The sequence below is a fragment of the Chrysemys picta genome, chromosome 9 (genome assembly GCF_011386835.1).
Source record: "Chrysemys picta bellii isolate R12L10 chromosome 9, ASM1138683v2, whole genome shotgun sequence".
NCBI classification, from domain to species: domain Eukaryota; kingdom Metazoa; phylum Chordata; order Testudines; family Emydidae; genus Chrysemys; species Chrysemys picta.
The window spans coordinates 66,145,713-66,161,909 of record NC_088799.1 but is presented as its reverse complement, the minus strand read 5'-3'; the positions used below and the strand labels follow the sequence as shown (position 1 = coordinate 66,161,909).

General features: G+C 48.6%; 1 protein-coding gene across 1 annotated transcript; it reads right to left on the bottom strand.

The window, feature by feature from the left end:
• Positions 1–946: 946 nt before the first annotated feature.
• On the bottom strand, positions 947–15,989 carry NOX1 (NADPH oxidase 1). Its single transcript, XM_005288337.4, has 13 exons — positions 15,798–15,989; positions 9,410–9,505; positions 8,844–8,954; positions 7,271–7,355; positions 6,404–6,552; positions 6,093–6,274; positions 5,578–5,716; positions 4,327–4,419; positions 3,846–4,081; positions 3,558–3,720; positions 3,164–3,310; positions 2,726–2,850; positions 947–1,667 (listed from the first exon to the last, which is right to left on the bottom strand). Exons 1-13 carry the CDS (start codon positions 15,840–15,842, stop codon positions 1,541–1,543), a joined length of 1,698 nt encoding a protein of 565 aa, XP_005288394.1. The 5' UTR covers positions 15,843–15,989; the 3' UTR covers positions 947–1,540.
• Positions 15,990–16,197: the final 208 nt, after the last annotated feature.

Here is a 16,197-nt window from a genome sequence, read left to right as displayed (position 1 = left end):
CATGTGGCCTCTGAGGAGTGAAAGGGGCATGAGGTGAAGATGTCCTCTTACCAAGAAGGTCCCAGTTGATCTGGAGACCTTGCCAGGCACCAACTGGCCCCACTAAAAATGCCCACATCTGTGTCATTTTTCTTTCATTAACAACCCCATCAGTGAGAGAAAAAACATTTCAAACAGTTCATGGCAACCCCCCATTTAAGCGGTAAGGTCTTTTGTGATAGCAGGCAGGTGGGAACATTTAGCCCACAGGCACTTTGGCAAGATTTATGAGGCACCCTTACCAAAGCACCTGTGATGAAAATGTATCTGTCGCACTTGTCTGACTGAAGTTTGTCTTGGGCATTTCTTTCAGTGAATTGTGTGCTGGTGTAAGACACTGAATTGCAGCATTGGAGCACTCTTCCCACAACTGGGTGCAGCACAGGAAGCTGCAGTGCAACTGTTCCCACAACAGCCCTTACGCTTGTGCACATCCTTCTGTGGAAGATCTCCTATAGGGCTGAAATGGGTAGCTTATCTTTCAGTCCTACCCAGCCTGACATGAAAAATGCCATAGCGGATTGCTCAGCCCCTTGCTCTCAACTGGCAAATCAGCTGTGACTGCTGTATCATTTAAGATATCTTCCATTCCTGGTAATATGTTTTTCTTCTCTTCTGGATACATTCAAGCAGGTTTCCTTTCTGTGAGTCACTCTCAATCGGGATGTTAAACCTTTCTGCTGTGGCTACTGGATGACAGAATATTAAAGGGTTCTGCTCACAATGTCACCAAACAGCTGTGATGGGAGAGTAGGTGGCAATTTGACTTTACTACTCTTTGTTTTTTACAGTTAGCGCAGATAGAGCACAGGTTCAACAGACACCGTCAGGCACTAGGTAAATGCTCTGCATTTGCATCTTAAATTGAATAGAATGGTTCACCTGGGTTGGGTTTTATCCCAAGCTATTTACAATGGAAGCAAGTTTTGTTTATTTTAATATTCATTTACAGAAACATTTATTGGAGAATATTTCCCCTTTGTGATGGATTAACTACAAACAACCTCTGTCCTTCTCCCCAGCAGATTTCCCCCAAGCTCATCATCCTGGAATTCTTCTGACCATGCCCAAAATCCCCAAAATCATGTTTAATCATCAGTCTCAGCCTTTGTCAGTCCCTTGTCCAGGTGCCACAATCAAACTTTAAGATCATGCTGATTGCACCAGAAAGTCCATTTCAACTCCCATCTGCATGTGAGATCACTGTTGACCTCTAGTGAAGGAGACCCATTCCCCTCCCCTTCAAAAGAGATGCAAGGTGGAAAACTCAAAAGGACGCTTCCTTTGGAGGAATGCAGTGTTGTTTTGGAAGCTCACTTCTTCCTTGAGTTTAGTAGGTAGGAGACACGTGGTTTGAATGGCAGCATTTCTCAGTAGTGTCAGTCAGCGCATCCTCGGCAGGGCCAGGTTGATTCAGTCTTAAAAGGAGCTGTAGAGGATCAGATAATTGTTCTCTGGGAGGTTGTGGTGTCACACAGTGTAGTCACCATGTTCCTGCTGCTTAGAAGTTCTCTTTGTTGAAGTAGAATTTGACCTTCCTAGGGTCCAGGCTGGAGTACTGATGGCAGCACTTCTGCAGACTCTCTGCCAAAGCTTGAGGCCCACAGAGGAACACCCCCACAACAGACCTGCACAGAACAAAGGAGATATTAGTGCTGGGGAGAAATAATCTGCCCTCTCCAGGCTCTGTCCAGGGCCCTTCACCATCTGTGGGCCTTCACTTGCCTCCATCTTCAGAACAACCCCCCCATCCTAGTCATTCATTGGTCCCTGCTGCTGGGGCAGCGTACCAGATGAATTACATTACATGCATTAGCCCATAGCTCCAGGGAACTCTGAGACCATGTGCACACTTAACTCCTAACATCCCTTACACCCATCACCCCTACCTAAGAGGAGACTCCAGTCCTCTTTACAGCGTTCAGAAGGGACAGCTGTGTGTGGAGGAGCCATGGAGAAGGATTTTACTGTGCAGGGTATTTATGATCTGTGCAGGAAACCTTCAGTTCTTCTCAGTGCTTCTCTCAAGAGATGCTTTGCCATCATCCTATAGAACCGTGGTTTTCACTCTGTGGTCTGCAGGTTTAAGACGTGTGGTCTAAGATCATTCAAAAGGGGTCCACACCTCCATTTGAAATTTGTTAGGGGTCCGCAAATGAAAAAAAGGTTGAAAACCACTGCCATAGAAGATCCTTGAATTTCGGCCTTGGGGCCAGTTTTCAGAGATGCTGAGCAGCCAAGACTCCACCTGAAGTTAGTAGGAGCTGTAGGTGTTCTACACCTCTGAAAAAAACCCAGGCTGTTAGAATCCAATAATCTGGGAGCTCTTCAAAAATTAACCATTGGAACAATTTACCAAGAGTTATGGTGAATTCTCCATCACTAGCAATTTTTAAATCAAGATTGGCTGTTTTTCTAAAAGATCTGCTCTAGGAATTATTTTGGCAAGTTCTCTTGCTTGTGTTATACAGGGTGTCAGATGATTACAATAGTCCCTAACCTATGAATCCAATCATTCTGGTTCTGTAGCATATGCAGCTCGTTCTCAGTGTCCTTACTTGGCACCTGTGCTTACAGAAGCAACACTAGACTTGCTGGGCATGCAGTCTGAGGAGGAAGAGGCCAGGTAACTTGAAGAGGCATTTCCAGCTGTAGCAACTTGGTCTCCAGGGCACTAGACACTTACCTGGGGTGGGCAGTTGCCACTGCAGAGAACTCATTGCTCCACATGGGTCTCCCAAAGGAGGTTTTCTGTTTGAGACCTGTCACCACATCCGTGTCTTTATCAAAGTTGAAAACTGCTTGGCCAGCCTAGAGTTACAGGAGATGAGTAAGAACAGGCAGACATCCTGCCAATGCCTGGAACCCAACAGAAGGGCTGCAGGAGCCCTCATTTATGAGGCCTTGGCCTCAACTGTTGCCACCCTCCTTGAGGGGTTAAATGGCAGAATCCCCACTCTGGTGCCTGTGTTAATCTCATCTAGCTTTTAACATGGTGTTCTCACTTTCTTCCCATCCCTATCTACAGACGTTCTCCCCTGTTCCCTTCTGGGCTATAGTGTTCTCCCCTCCTAGACTGTGACACATCTCCTGCCATTAGGACCATATGGTGTATGTGACTCACAATGCTGTGGTCCCAGCCCGTGAGGAAGAGTCTGTAGTTCAGGAAACCAGTTTTGCCAGATTCCTCCATCTCTTGCTCCAGGGAGGCGAGCAGGTCATTGAACCAGGCAAACGCACCTGTATCCCGGCAGAGCCAGTAGAAGTAGATCTGCGATCCAACAGCACAAAGAGAAAGAGAGAGGTGTTACTGACAATGGGAGAGCTGTGCACTGCAGTGGAGCAGAGGAGAGAGTCCATTACAATAAGGACAGATTCAGCAGGAAGGCTGTAGATTTGCACTCTAGGATGCTGTGGGATGGTGGGACATTGCACTTTAAGGACACACAACAGGTTGCTGGGAATGAAGGTCAGACAGGCAGCTGTAGGGCCAGCCTTTCCCCCATTGCACTGGTTACCTTTTTGGTTTTGAGACGCTGGTCTGCATGCTGGAACTTGTACCAGATTGATTTCAGTACAGAGGCAAAGGGCGTGACCCCGATCCCTGCTCCCACCAGCATAGCAACCTCATACTGGAACACATCTTCACTGGCTGTGCCAAAGGGGCCATCCACCTCTATCCTGGTAAAATAAGTCAGGATCCAGGTAAGAGGTCAAAGCTGCCTTCCTGCATCACTTCATATCACAAAACTCTTCCCGGGGGTGAGTTTTATTGGCTTCCTGACTCTAATGCTGCCCTGGCCTACCTGGGTGTCTTTGGTTTCTGCTGCTGAAAGGTATCAATAAGATTCTCTGTCCAGTCCCCTGCTGCCCGGATGTGGACAGAAAAGAAGTCTTCTTCTGGTGCAGAGGTCAGGGTGAAAGGATGCCACTCCAGGTGCGAGACAGAGGGGCAATTGATGAAAATATACTGGCCCACTTCCATGCTGAAGCCTTTCTTGTGCATCTGTAGTTCTAAAACTTTTGATGGGTGCACAACAGCCTGTAGGAAAGATACATCCACAAAGCATGAGTATGTCCCACTCAGCTGCCTCTACAGTGACACCACTGCTTGGGCTGAGCGTGGAGTAGCTAGGAGCACCCCACACAGGGAGCATACTGTGACTCCTGCTGGGAAAGACTGGGATTGGAGTGGCTAGGAGCTCCCATAGGTAGTGCTTCTATCCCATTGCCTACAGTGATTCCTGCTGGGAGAGGCTACACTGGCTGGGCCGAGACACCCCTTACCTTTGTGATGACGACCCTCTGTCGAGAACGCCAAAAGCGTAAGACCCGCTCAAAGACATAGAGAAGGATTGGGGTCAGCACCCACTGCCAGGACTGTTGAGACAGAAGTGAGTAATATATTGTGAGAGTCTTTCCATCTCTGGAGGAGCCGATGTGCACTGAGGGGAGGTTTGGCAGTGTAGGGCACTGATGTCCCTATAGGGTGATTCCCAGATCAAACGTTCTCACCTAATGTTTTGGGAAATGTCTTTATGACACAGGAGATATGGCTCCATGCTGGTGCAAGGTGACATGGGCACACCAGGATTGGTATTAGTACCTTATACCTATAGAGCACTGTCCCACCCATTCTAATTCAGGTTCTCAAGCTCCCGTCACCAGGAAGTCTGGGCAGAGGGCAAGAGCCATTGCTCAGGAGTTGTCCCTGCAATCCATGCCAGCTTGGCACAGAGCTCCCCGGGGCGATGCTCACTAGTGCAGTGTGGGTTACAGCAAGTGAGGGGAGGGTATTTCAGTCTAGACTAACAGATGTATTGGAGCATAAGCTTTCGTGGGTGAATGCCCACTTCGTCGGCTTATGCTCCAATACATCTGTTAGTCTTAAAGGTGTCACAGGACTCTCTGTTGCTTTTTACAGATCCAGACTAACACGGCTACCCCTCTGATATTTCAGTGTAATGTCAATTCAGAGAAAAGAAAAGCTGGGTTTCCAAGCCCCTCTTCAGAGGGCTGTGTATATTGTTCATGTCGTCCCCTCTTCTTAACCCTTTTGAGACTTGGCTAGCTGGATGACACTGAGGTCTACCCCCAGAGCAGCAGGTTGGAGCTGCTCTGGCCTGATAGGAGCCTTGCCCAGTGCTGCTGCCATTTCTCACCCACCCTGTCAGACTGGGAACCAGCAGGGAAGAGGTGGGTTGGCCAGGAGTGTACATTGGGGGAAGGGAGGGGCTGTCTTGGCAAGAAGCACCTGGAAAGTTGAGCAGGGCTGAGGCAGGCTGTGAAGGTCCCCATGTGGGATACTTGGCATGGAGAGGCTTTAGGGAGGTGGGAGGGAGCTTGTTCCATTGGCAGGCATGAGTGGCAGGGAGGGGAAGGAATTAGGAGGGTCAGAGAACTCCTCTCCCATCACACCATGGAAAATGAGATTGTGTCAGTGGCTGCGCAGCGCCCTCCTGATGGGATAAGGGTGAGGTCTATCAGTTAGCTCAGCGTGGTCTCCTGCCAGCTATTGTCTGCACTGGAAGGACTCACCTCAGCTGGGATGCTCCCAAACTCGGGCTCTTCACAATGGGAGAGTGTGTTGTTTCTTCCCCAGTGTGTAGGGTCCTGCGCACAGTGCTCGGGGTTGTGCTTATTCAAGCTCTCTGCTGTCTGCCCACGAACAAGACCACTGGGAGAGGAGATAAATGTCACCACAGTTCTCCTGATCCAAGCCTATCTCCCTGCTTCACCTTCATAAACTGCTCAGCAAATGAGGAAGGGGAGACGCTGGCCTAGCGATGGGGAGCATGTGATAGCAGGAGGTTCTGCTGGCAAACGGGGGAGGGTGGAAGAGTCAGAGGAGGGGGTTGGGTAAAGGGAGGATGAGACAGGTGCTTGGATGGGAATCAGGGAGGGCGCCAGATGCTCCGCGGCAGTAGGGATGTGGTGTGAGAGTCACATGCCAGGGTAGGAAATGGGGAGTGCATGACAGACGGGGAGGTGGACAGCATCTGCCAGTGAGATGCCATTTGGGAGTGACGTGTGGCTATTGTGTGGTGCCTTACGCGATGCCATGGATGACAAGGCCGGCGAAGTAGATGACGAAGAGATGGTGTGTGTACCAGAAGACCTCGAAATAGCTCCTGCGGATGAACTCCATGGAGGAGGTGACCATGAGGATCAGCGCCACAGTGATGATCACGCCTGTCAGGCCCGGGATGGTAGTGAATGTTACGTACGCTGGAGTCTGCAAGAGAACACAGCGAGGACATGGGGATGGTCACAAAGTCAGCAGGCAGCACAGAATGAAGCCTTGGCGCCCTGTGGCAGCCACCCTGGGGCTCACATCCCCACAAGGCAGGTCCTGAGCACTCACCGTGCTGTTGGTGTGGATGGGGTTTAGCCACTTGTTACTCTCCTCATCTTGGTGCAGGTCGGAGAGGATAGAGGAGAGGCTCCTATCTGCAGCTTGCTGGCTGTTATTGTACCACTCAAAGTTACACAGGTGGGCAATGATGTGAACAGCTGAACATCACCGACACAGAGAGAGAGAGATTGGAACCAACCTACACCCTGAGAGTCCATCACCCAGGGCAAGTCTACACTGGAATAAAAGACCTGCGGCACAGCCATGGCTGGCCAGGCTTAGCCGACTTGGGTTGTGGAGCTAAAATTGCTGGATAGATGTTCGGGCTTGGGCTGGAGCCCAGACTCTGACACCCTCCCACATTGCGTGGTCTCATAACCTGGGATCCAGCCCGAGCACAAACGCCTACACAGCAATTTTACAACCCTGCAGCCCTGTCCCTGGGAGCCCACATCAGCTGACCTGGGCCAGGTGCAGGTATTTAATTGCTGTGTAGACGTACACCCAGAGACCTGCTGCAAGCCAAGGCAGCACAGCTTGCAGTGAAAGGGTCAGCACCCCACCCCATTGCCCTCTTGGATATAGAATCCATGCTCGCCACATAGAGACTGAGCTCAGACCCTGATCAGTGTCCCACTGGGGAAGGCCTGGGCATCTGCTCACTCTGCCCCCAGTAGGGTGCCAATTTTGGTTGGATGTATTCCTGGAAGTTTCATCACATGACAATGTTTAATTCCTGGACACTCCAGGACAATCTTGGCGGGTTAGCAACCCTAGCCCCCAGGCGAGGGGGAACCTGAACCAGCGACTGTTGGCTGGTGCAGCACTTTCCTGTACTGAGCGGCGGTTCGTGTGCGAGGTGGGTGCCTGAGTTACCTGTGAACAGGGCAATTGCATAGCCCACAAGCTTGTGGAAGGTGAGGTTGTGATCCAGCTGCTTCCTCATTGTGCGCCTGCAACACTACAGGGAGGAGAGGAAACGATCAGCAAACGGGGAGCTGCTTCCAGACTGTGGGGGCAAGAGGGCAGGGCCAGCCCCTCACTGAGTGGGGCAGGTGGGGGAGGGGAGACTGGGGGCAGAATGACCCCTCCCCATGTGGGGCACGGGGAGGCCCTAGGGGTGGGCAGGCATGGACACACAGGGCCAGGGGCCATGTTGTGTATTGAATCTAGCTGTAGCCAATGAGGGGACCTTGGCCTCAGCTGGAGCCACTTGGGCATTGGTGCTAGCAACCCTGCCCCTGTGATTAATGGCTTTCCCCCTACCAGGACCGGCTCTAGGCACCAGCAAACCAAGCACGTTCTTGGGGTGGCACAATTTCAGAGGTGGCATTCCGGGCGCTCTCAGAGGTTGTTGGTTTTTTTTTTTTTGCTTGGGGCAGAAAAAAGCTAGAGCTGGCCCTGCCCCCTACCCTGCCTCCTGAGAAAAAGCAACCAATCAGAGCTGCTGCAGAAGGCACATGGAGCCCAGCTCGTGCCCTCAGAAGCCAGAACACCTTTTGGGTGAGGGAGGAGATGACACCTTTCTCAGAGTAGGGAGGGGGTGTCTTCCCCCCCCAAAAAAAACCTGGGTTCAGTCTGTTCCCTGCCCCTTTCCCTCTATCCCTGCAACACCCAGCCCGGGAGGATGCAGAGGGGGTGAAGAGCCCCTGAAGTTGCCCCTTCTGGCCTAGGAAAGTGGAGGAGGGGACCCTGCTGCAGCCCCCCAGGTCCAGGAGAGGAGGCTGCAGAACCCTTGGAGCTGCAGGAGGAGCAGAGGGGCAAGGAGCAGATGCAGGGGGTGGATAATTAATTGCTGGGCTGAAGGAGGGGCTGTGGGGGGACACGGAAGTAATGAATGGGAACTGTGAGCATTGGGGAGATGGGGCAGCAGCAGTAAAACCTCCTCACACTGTGTATATGGAAGTGTTGGCAGCACTGATTTCACACACACACCCTGAGGCGAGGGCGTTCAAAGGCCACATCACAAACACAGTAAAATTTGATACCATCAGATCAGGATTAAACAAAGACTGTGAATGGCTAGCCAACTACAAAAGCAGTTTCTCCTCCCTTGGTGTTCACACCTCAACTGCTAGAAGAGGGCCTGATTGAACTAACCTCGTTATCTCCAGACTGATTCTTGCCTGCATATTTATACCTGCCTCTGGAAATTTCCATTACATGCGTCTGACGAAGTGGGCATTCACCCACAAAAGCTTATGCTCCTATCCATATGTTAGTCTTTAAGGTGCCACAGGACTCTGTTGCTTTTTACAGTAATATTTGTAAATTACTTTTGGGCCAATCTCCTGATGTTTTGGTGTCTGGCTCATTCTGTCACTAGTGCGTGACCGTGCTGGGTGTGACTGGCCGGGAGTGCCAGGTGAGGCCAGAATCAGTCCTAGTCCTGGGTGAGCATTTGTGCAGTGGGTTGGGGAGTGAGGGTGGGGAGGAGCTGGTCACTCACCGAGCAAGTGCCCCTCAGGAAGGAGAGCAGGTTGCGACACACTGGTAACAGGATCAGCATACTGTTAAAGTTGAGGCATTTTGCAGAGGCCCGGGCCCATGCCAGTGCAGACTGGTGGGGGATGTGCAAAGACAGGGTCAGTCTCATTTTGTGGGTGCCCATCAATAACCAGCTATCACTGTATACTCCATACTGCATTTGGCTTTAATGCAGGAGTCTGAGGCCCTTCATATACCCCAGGGAGGGTGGGATTTTTCCATCCTCCCCTCACTGAACCGCAGTGGGTGCTACTGTATGTCAACCACTACTCACTAGTGTTCTGCCCCAGACTACTAGTGTGATGAAATCCCAAAGGGGTCACAGCCACAAAGAGCCTCCCTGTGTACTCCATTTGGAGCAGCACCAGCAGGAAATGGGAGGAGTTTACATACCTGGCCCATCTCCAGCCTGATGTGGGGTTGTGATGGGAAAGGCTTCCTATTTCTGAGATGGGAAACACTCCCAGCTGATAAGGTCAGTGTATGGCAAAAAGAGGGGTAGGGGAGAGAGAGGGAGACTGTCCTTACCCCAAGTAGCACTCTGGTGTAGTAGAATTTCTTATCCCTGTCAAACAGCAGGAAATAATATACAAACAGGAAAACATTTAGGCCCAACCAGGCTGCCTAGAGAGCGGGGGAGAAAAGACAGTTAAATGGCAATTGAAAGACCCCACAATCAAACAGGGTGTTAGTGTGTCTAAGGGGAGGAGGTGACAACACAAGAATTGTGTTCCTTTATTTCAGTGAAGCTTAAAGGGAAATGCTAGTGTACTATAAAACTCAGGAGGGCCAGATCCTCTGCTGCCATAGTTCTACTGACTTCAGGGGAGTTATTCCAATTTATATCAGCTCAGGATGTGACCCATGGGCTGTAATCACTGCATCTAATTACAAAGCAGAGTGATCACTCGCAGCAGCACTTTCAGAGAGGCCCACTGATTTTGGTGCCCATTTTGAGACGCTTTGTGCCTGATGTTCTGAGGTGCCATGGCACCCCTTGAGACCAGTAGAAGCTGTGAGAGCTCAGTACTGTGCTGGTGTTCCTGGGAGAAGGAGTTGGCCCTGCAGCCTTAGGGGGATAAGGCCTCATTTTCTGAGGTGAGAGCACGCACAGACAGCCCCTATTGAAGTCACGGAGAGCTGGATGCCAAGGAGGACGCAGAGCTTGCGAGGCTGAAGGAACTTCCGTTTCCAAACGCTCCTTGTATTGGCAAACCTTAGTAGGGCAGACGAGTTCTCAGCGTGAGTCCAGGGGAACTGTGGTGGAAATGAAGGGAGAATGTCCCTGCTACTCCCCCTTATCTGAGGCTATTTGCCCTGTAGGTGATGAAGCAAGGGCCGGACTAACAGAAAGTCCATCCAGGGCCAGCTCCAGCCACCAGCCGAGCAAGCTAGTGCTTGGGGCGGCAGCTTGTAGGAGGCGGCATTCCGCCCAATCTAGGGCGGCACGGCCGCTTTTTATTTTATTTTATTTTATTTTGTTGTTCTGCTACGGCCGCCATGTAGGGGGCGGTGGCGCAGAGGACAGGAGCACCCTGCAGCAAGCCTGGGAGGGCAGCCCGCGTCCTTCCCTCCCAGCCGACCGGAGCGGTGCGGAGCCCTCCCGGCAGGGGGCACGGTGGGAGGGGCCGCATGGCAATGCCCCGCTGCAGCCCTGGCCGCCCCCCTTCTCTCTCTCCCCCCCACTCCCTTCCCCTCCCCCCGCTAGCCGGGGCACATCTGCAGGGCAGGGAGTCCCCCTGCACCCTGGCTCTGGCCGCGCCGCAGGTTTTTTTCTTTTTTTTTTTTTTGCTTTGCCGTTCTGGCCGCCGCAGGTTTTTTTTTTTTTGCTTGGGGCGGCCAGAAAGCCAGAGCCGGCCCTGAGTCCATCAGCTGGTTCTGCTTGTGTCACTGTTCCCCTGGGTCCCACCTGTCATCTGGCTTTGGGGTGCTGTTCAGAGCCCCAGATAGGACTACGGTAGTGCTGCTCAGTCTCTCAGCGAGAAGGGTTAGCATCTCTCCTTCCCCCCAAATAAGAGCATAATGCTGTTCATGGACAGTTTCCATTCAGCCCATCAGATCAAGTCAGTGACAGGACAGTTCATGGGTATCTGAGGGCTGTGTCCTGGCCTAGGTGAGAGGAGTTGCTGGTTCTCAATCTAGCTCCCAGCGGAGAAGTGCCCATATTACAATCACCTGGCATAGCTGGCACTCTGTCTCAGCAGAGAAGCCAACGGCAATGCGTAAAGTGATCTGAAAAAACTGGTAGGACTATCATATTGTGGGAGCAGCAGGTTTGGTAAGACAGTGTTTAAAATGCTCCCCTCAGCAACCCAGGTCAGTGTTTATATATTTCTTTAATTTGTTGGGTCTGTGACTCCTTGCAAACATGGCCTTTGCCCTCCCTCAGCACACGCACACACACTAAGCACTGGCTGAATGGGCCATGGAGACATCCCTCTCATCCCTCACCCCTCCAGGCCAGGGTAGCAGCTGTTGGGAGGAATCCAGCCCTACCGTACCTAAACTGTCTGTGGTCTGTGGATATGTAGGGGGCTTCCATCTCCAGGGCAGTCAGGCTAGCATCTTTCCCCAGCAATAGTAGCTCTTATCAAACGTCAAGAGAGCCAAAATCCCTCAAGCACAAATCCCACATCAGATCTCTGTGCTTCAATGGTAGCTGTTGACTACTGAGTTAGATCCTGATCCTGCAGCTGGCTCCATGCAGGCAAACCCCTGTGCCCAGCCCATGCAGAGTCCACTGATGCCAAAGCAGCTCAGCATGGGTGCAGAGTTTGCCTACACAGACCCAGTTGCAGGATCAGAGCCAGGCATTGCAGATCTTCCAAGATATTTAGATGCCTAACTCCCTTTGAGCATTTGGGCCAAATTCCACTTTTAGTGACACAGGTGTAAATCCAGAGTAAATGCTAACTTCTGTGCAGTGACTGGCTTTACACCCCTGTAACTGAGAGCAGGATCTGATCCCATTTTCACTAGACACTGTAGATCATTTCTTTCATCTTACACCATAGTTTAGCTTGCTTAGTAATTTAGTAGGCGTAGTCACACAGTAATCCTGGGACCAACATGGCTGCAACACCACTGCAAACAAAACTGTCTATGGAATTTAAAGTGTTCACATGAAGTCAGTGTGTGCGAAGCTGTAAACTCAAGGGGAAGCAGAAGGAGGCATTTAATTCTTAGCAAAGCACCCAAAGTATGTACTATTGGATAGATGCTATCACGACACTAGCCAGACAGAATCCTAATGGGAAACACTGAAAGAACATGCATTTATTGTTTTAGAATGATTTTTTTATCATTACAATGTTTTTATTTGAACCAAATTCAGCAGTCCTTATCGAGCAAAAGTCCCATGGACTTTATTAGGAGGTAACTTGGGCACTTCGGACAGAGCTCAAAAAGGTACTTAAACTCGTGCCTAACTTAACTGTGGCATGTAACCAATCGTTTAAATCAGCCATTGTACCAGCTGACTGGTGGATAGCTAATTTGATACTGATTTTCTTTTAAAAAGGCTCTAGAGGCAATCCTGGCACTTATAGGCTGGTAAGCTTAATTTGAGTACTGGGCAAATTGGTTAAAACTATAGTAAAGAACAGAATTATCAGACGTATAGATGAACATGGTGTGTTAGGGAAGAGTCAACTCCCTTTTGTAAAGGGAAATCATGCCTCACCAATCTATTAGAATTATTTGAGAGGGTCAACAAACATTTGGACTGGGGAAATCCAGTGAATATAGTTTACTTGGACTTTCAGAAAACTTTTGACAAGGTTCTCCACCAAAGGCTCTTAAGCAAAGAAAGGAGTCCTGGGATAAAAGGGAAGGTCCCTTCATGGATCACTAACTGGTTAAAAGATAGGAAACAAAGGGTAGGAATAAATGGTCAGTTTTCACAGCAGAGAGAGGTAAATAGTGGGGTCCCCCAAGGATCTATGCAGGGACTAGTGCTGTTCAATATATTCATAAATGATCTGGAAAAGGGGATGAACAGTGAGGTGGCAAAGTTTGCAGATGATACAAAATAACTCAAGATAGCTAAGTCCAAAGCAGACTGAAAAAAGGGATCTCACAAAACTGGGTGACTGGGCAAAAAAATAGCAGGAGAAATTCAGCGCTGATAAATACAAAGTAATGCTCATTTGAAAACATAATCCCAATTATACACACAAAATTATGGGGTTGAAATTAGCTGTTACTTCTCAGGAAAGGATAGTTCTCTGAAAACATCTGCTCAATGTACAGCAGTTGTCAAAAAAGCTAACAATGTTAGGAATTATTAGCAAAGGGATAGATAATAAGACAGAAAATATCATAGTTCTACTATATAAATCCATGGTCCTCCCATACCTTGAATATTGTGTGTAGTTCTGGTCACCCTTTCTCAAAAAAGACATGTTAGAATTAGAAAAGGTACAGAGAATGATTAAGGGTATGGAACAGGTTTCATATGAGGAGAGATTAAAAAGACTGGTACTGTTCATCTTGGAAAAGAGATAATTGAGGGGAATATGATAGAGGTCTATAAAATCATGAACGATGTGGAAAAAGTGAATAAGGGAGTTATTTATTGCTTCACATAACACAGGAACCAGGCGTCACCCAATGAAATTAAGAGGCAGCAGGTTTAAGACAAACATAAGGAACATGGGCGCAGTCGCCGCATCCCCAGCACTCAGGTGGCTGGGCGGCGCGGTTGCCGCACCCCTAGCTCTGGGGCTCTGGCCAGCCCCCAGTTCCAGTGCTCGGGCAGCTAGTCCCGGAACGCTGGTCAGGCAGCACAGCCCAGCACCAGCCGCCCCAGCGCCCCCGAGTCCCTGCAGGAGGCACACTGGCCTGGGGGCGGGGCCACAGTAGGCTGTCCCACCACCCATGATAAGGAAGTTCTTCATCACATAACCTATAGAACTCGTTGCTAGGGGATGTTGTGAAGGCCAAAAGTATAACTGGGTTCAGAAAAGAATTAGACAAGTTCATGGAGGATAGGTCCACCAATGGCTATTAGCCAGTAAGGTCAGGGACACACACAACCCTGTGCTCTGGTGTCCCTAAACCTCCGATTGCTAGAAGCTGGTATTGGATGACAGGGGATGGATCACTCAATACATTGCTCTGTTCCATTCACTCCCTCTGAAGCATCTGGCCACTTCAGAATACAGAATATTAGACTAGATGGCCCATTGGCCTGACCCAGTATGGTCCTTCTTATGCTTTTATGTTTAAACATATGAGTAGTCTAATTAACATCAAGAGGACTACTCACATGCTTAAAGTTAGGCACGTGTTTCAACACCTGCCTGAATCGGGGCCTTTATTATTTAAGCGTTGACAATGTGTGTAATACAAGCAAATAGTCCTTGTCCTGAAGATCTTACTGTCTAAAATGGATAACCTATTTGGGCCTTGATACTATAACAAGCTTTGCACCGGTATAATCTGGGCCCTGTAAAGGAAGAAGAGGTCCCCTGGGTGTGTGACCCTGGTAAATCAGTAGAGCCCTGTGCGGACACAAAATTTGTATCCGCATCCGACCCACAAAAATGCGGATATCTGTGGATATAAAGCGGATATCTGCAGATATGCAGGGCTCTGTAGATCAGTGCCTTAGGTACAATGCTGTTTTTCTATCACTTCCACTGTTTCTTTCTCAGAAAGGGAATGAACTGGATTCGACAGCAAGCAACTATGATGTAATATATAAGAGATCGTGATCTTAGGTTGGAACTAAGCAGGGGAGCAGAGAAATTCTTAACAAAATTATGCTGTTGTCATTCCTTTATCTATAAAGAATGAGGAAAGGGAAATAGAGAAAATGTTTGACATGGCAGCAGGGTTTTGTAGTTTTCTCTGAAGAAATCCTTAAATATAATAAAAGTTGAACTGACAGAATGGTGGGGGGGGGCAATCTGTGAATATTCATTCAAATTGAAAAACGGATTTTGATGTAACTGTGTTTGGCCCCATCTTTTGTCGCTTTTGCTTTCCACGAACATTTGACCAGCCAGGTTTTACCAGTGTGAATATTCCCAAAAAGCAAATTTGAAGCCTGAATATTTCCCAAAAGCAACATTTCAGATTGTGTATTCAATTACAATATTCAGCATTCTAAATGTGTGATGTGTTGGCTAGTTGGACTAGCTCACAAACAGAGCACGTGTCAAAATATTGGAATTTCCCATGCAATGGAAATTCCAATTTTTGCTAAGCTCTGTTTGTGAGCAATTCACATTGGGGAAACATTTCATGAAGAAAGTCACTAATCATTTTGGATAAAAATATCTGAGAATTTCACAATCTGATCATTAAATTTTCTTTAATGGAAAAAGGGAAATTCAATGAATGAATTATTTGCTTAGTAATAAATACTGTAGATTTTAATCAGTTAGTTTGAACATAAAACAAAGATTTGAGTGATTTTTTTTTTTTTTTTTTTTTTAAATACAGATTTTCAAAAGACCTCAGGCCAAATTCATCCCTGGTCTGACTCATTCCAAGCCAACTGAATCATGCTATAGATTAATTTTTCCTTCCTCTTTCCTGTTTTAATGGTTTATATCTTGTCTAAGTAGCCAGTCTATTTATCCTCCTTCCAAGCAAGCCCCAGATGTGGAGTTTTGTAAGGACCCAATTCAGGGCAGCATATCAGAATGTTCTTAACGTGTGCTAAAATCCCTGTGCTTACAGGTAAGAATGTGCTGAATTGGTGTCCTGAGTTGGTGCCTAAATTTTTTTAAGTTCATAAGTCTATTTCATTCAGGTTTATTCAGTAAAGCTACTGGTAGTTGTACAAAATGAGCAGTATTTGCCATTTCTCCATGACCAGCTAGTGCTAGATATCTTTTTTTTTTTAAATGTGTCCCACATGGTCTAAAAAGACTCTCTAACTGGATATGAGTAAAGAGTCACTTACGATCACCACAGCTGGAAACCAGTGGTTCACGACCCAGTTTCCCATTGGTGTTCTACAAGGATCTGTGCTGTGGCCGCTCTTCTCTGGCTGCCTGTGTGTCCAGATAGATTCGCCTTTTCTCTCTCTGTATCTCTCAGGATCTGTTTGTGACTCTGTGTGTCTCTCTTTTCACTTGTTTCACCTGTTTTATAAGGTTGGCAGGTGGTCTGGAATTTGCAGCCCTACCTGGCCCATGAGAATGGAACTGCAGGGGTTTTCCCCGCTGGACTTCCATTAAGGAAATGCTAAGCATTATTTTTTTTAAACTCAGATTCTCCCAGAAAGGGCCTTACTGCTCTACCAAGAAACACCCGCAGCAAAACACCAGCCTTGTCTATCCAGAATAATATTCATGAGCCTT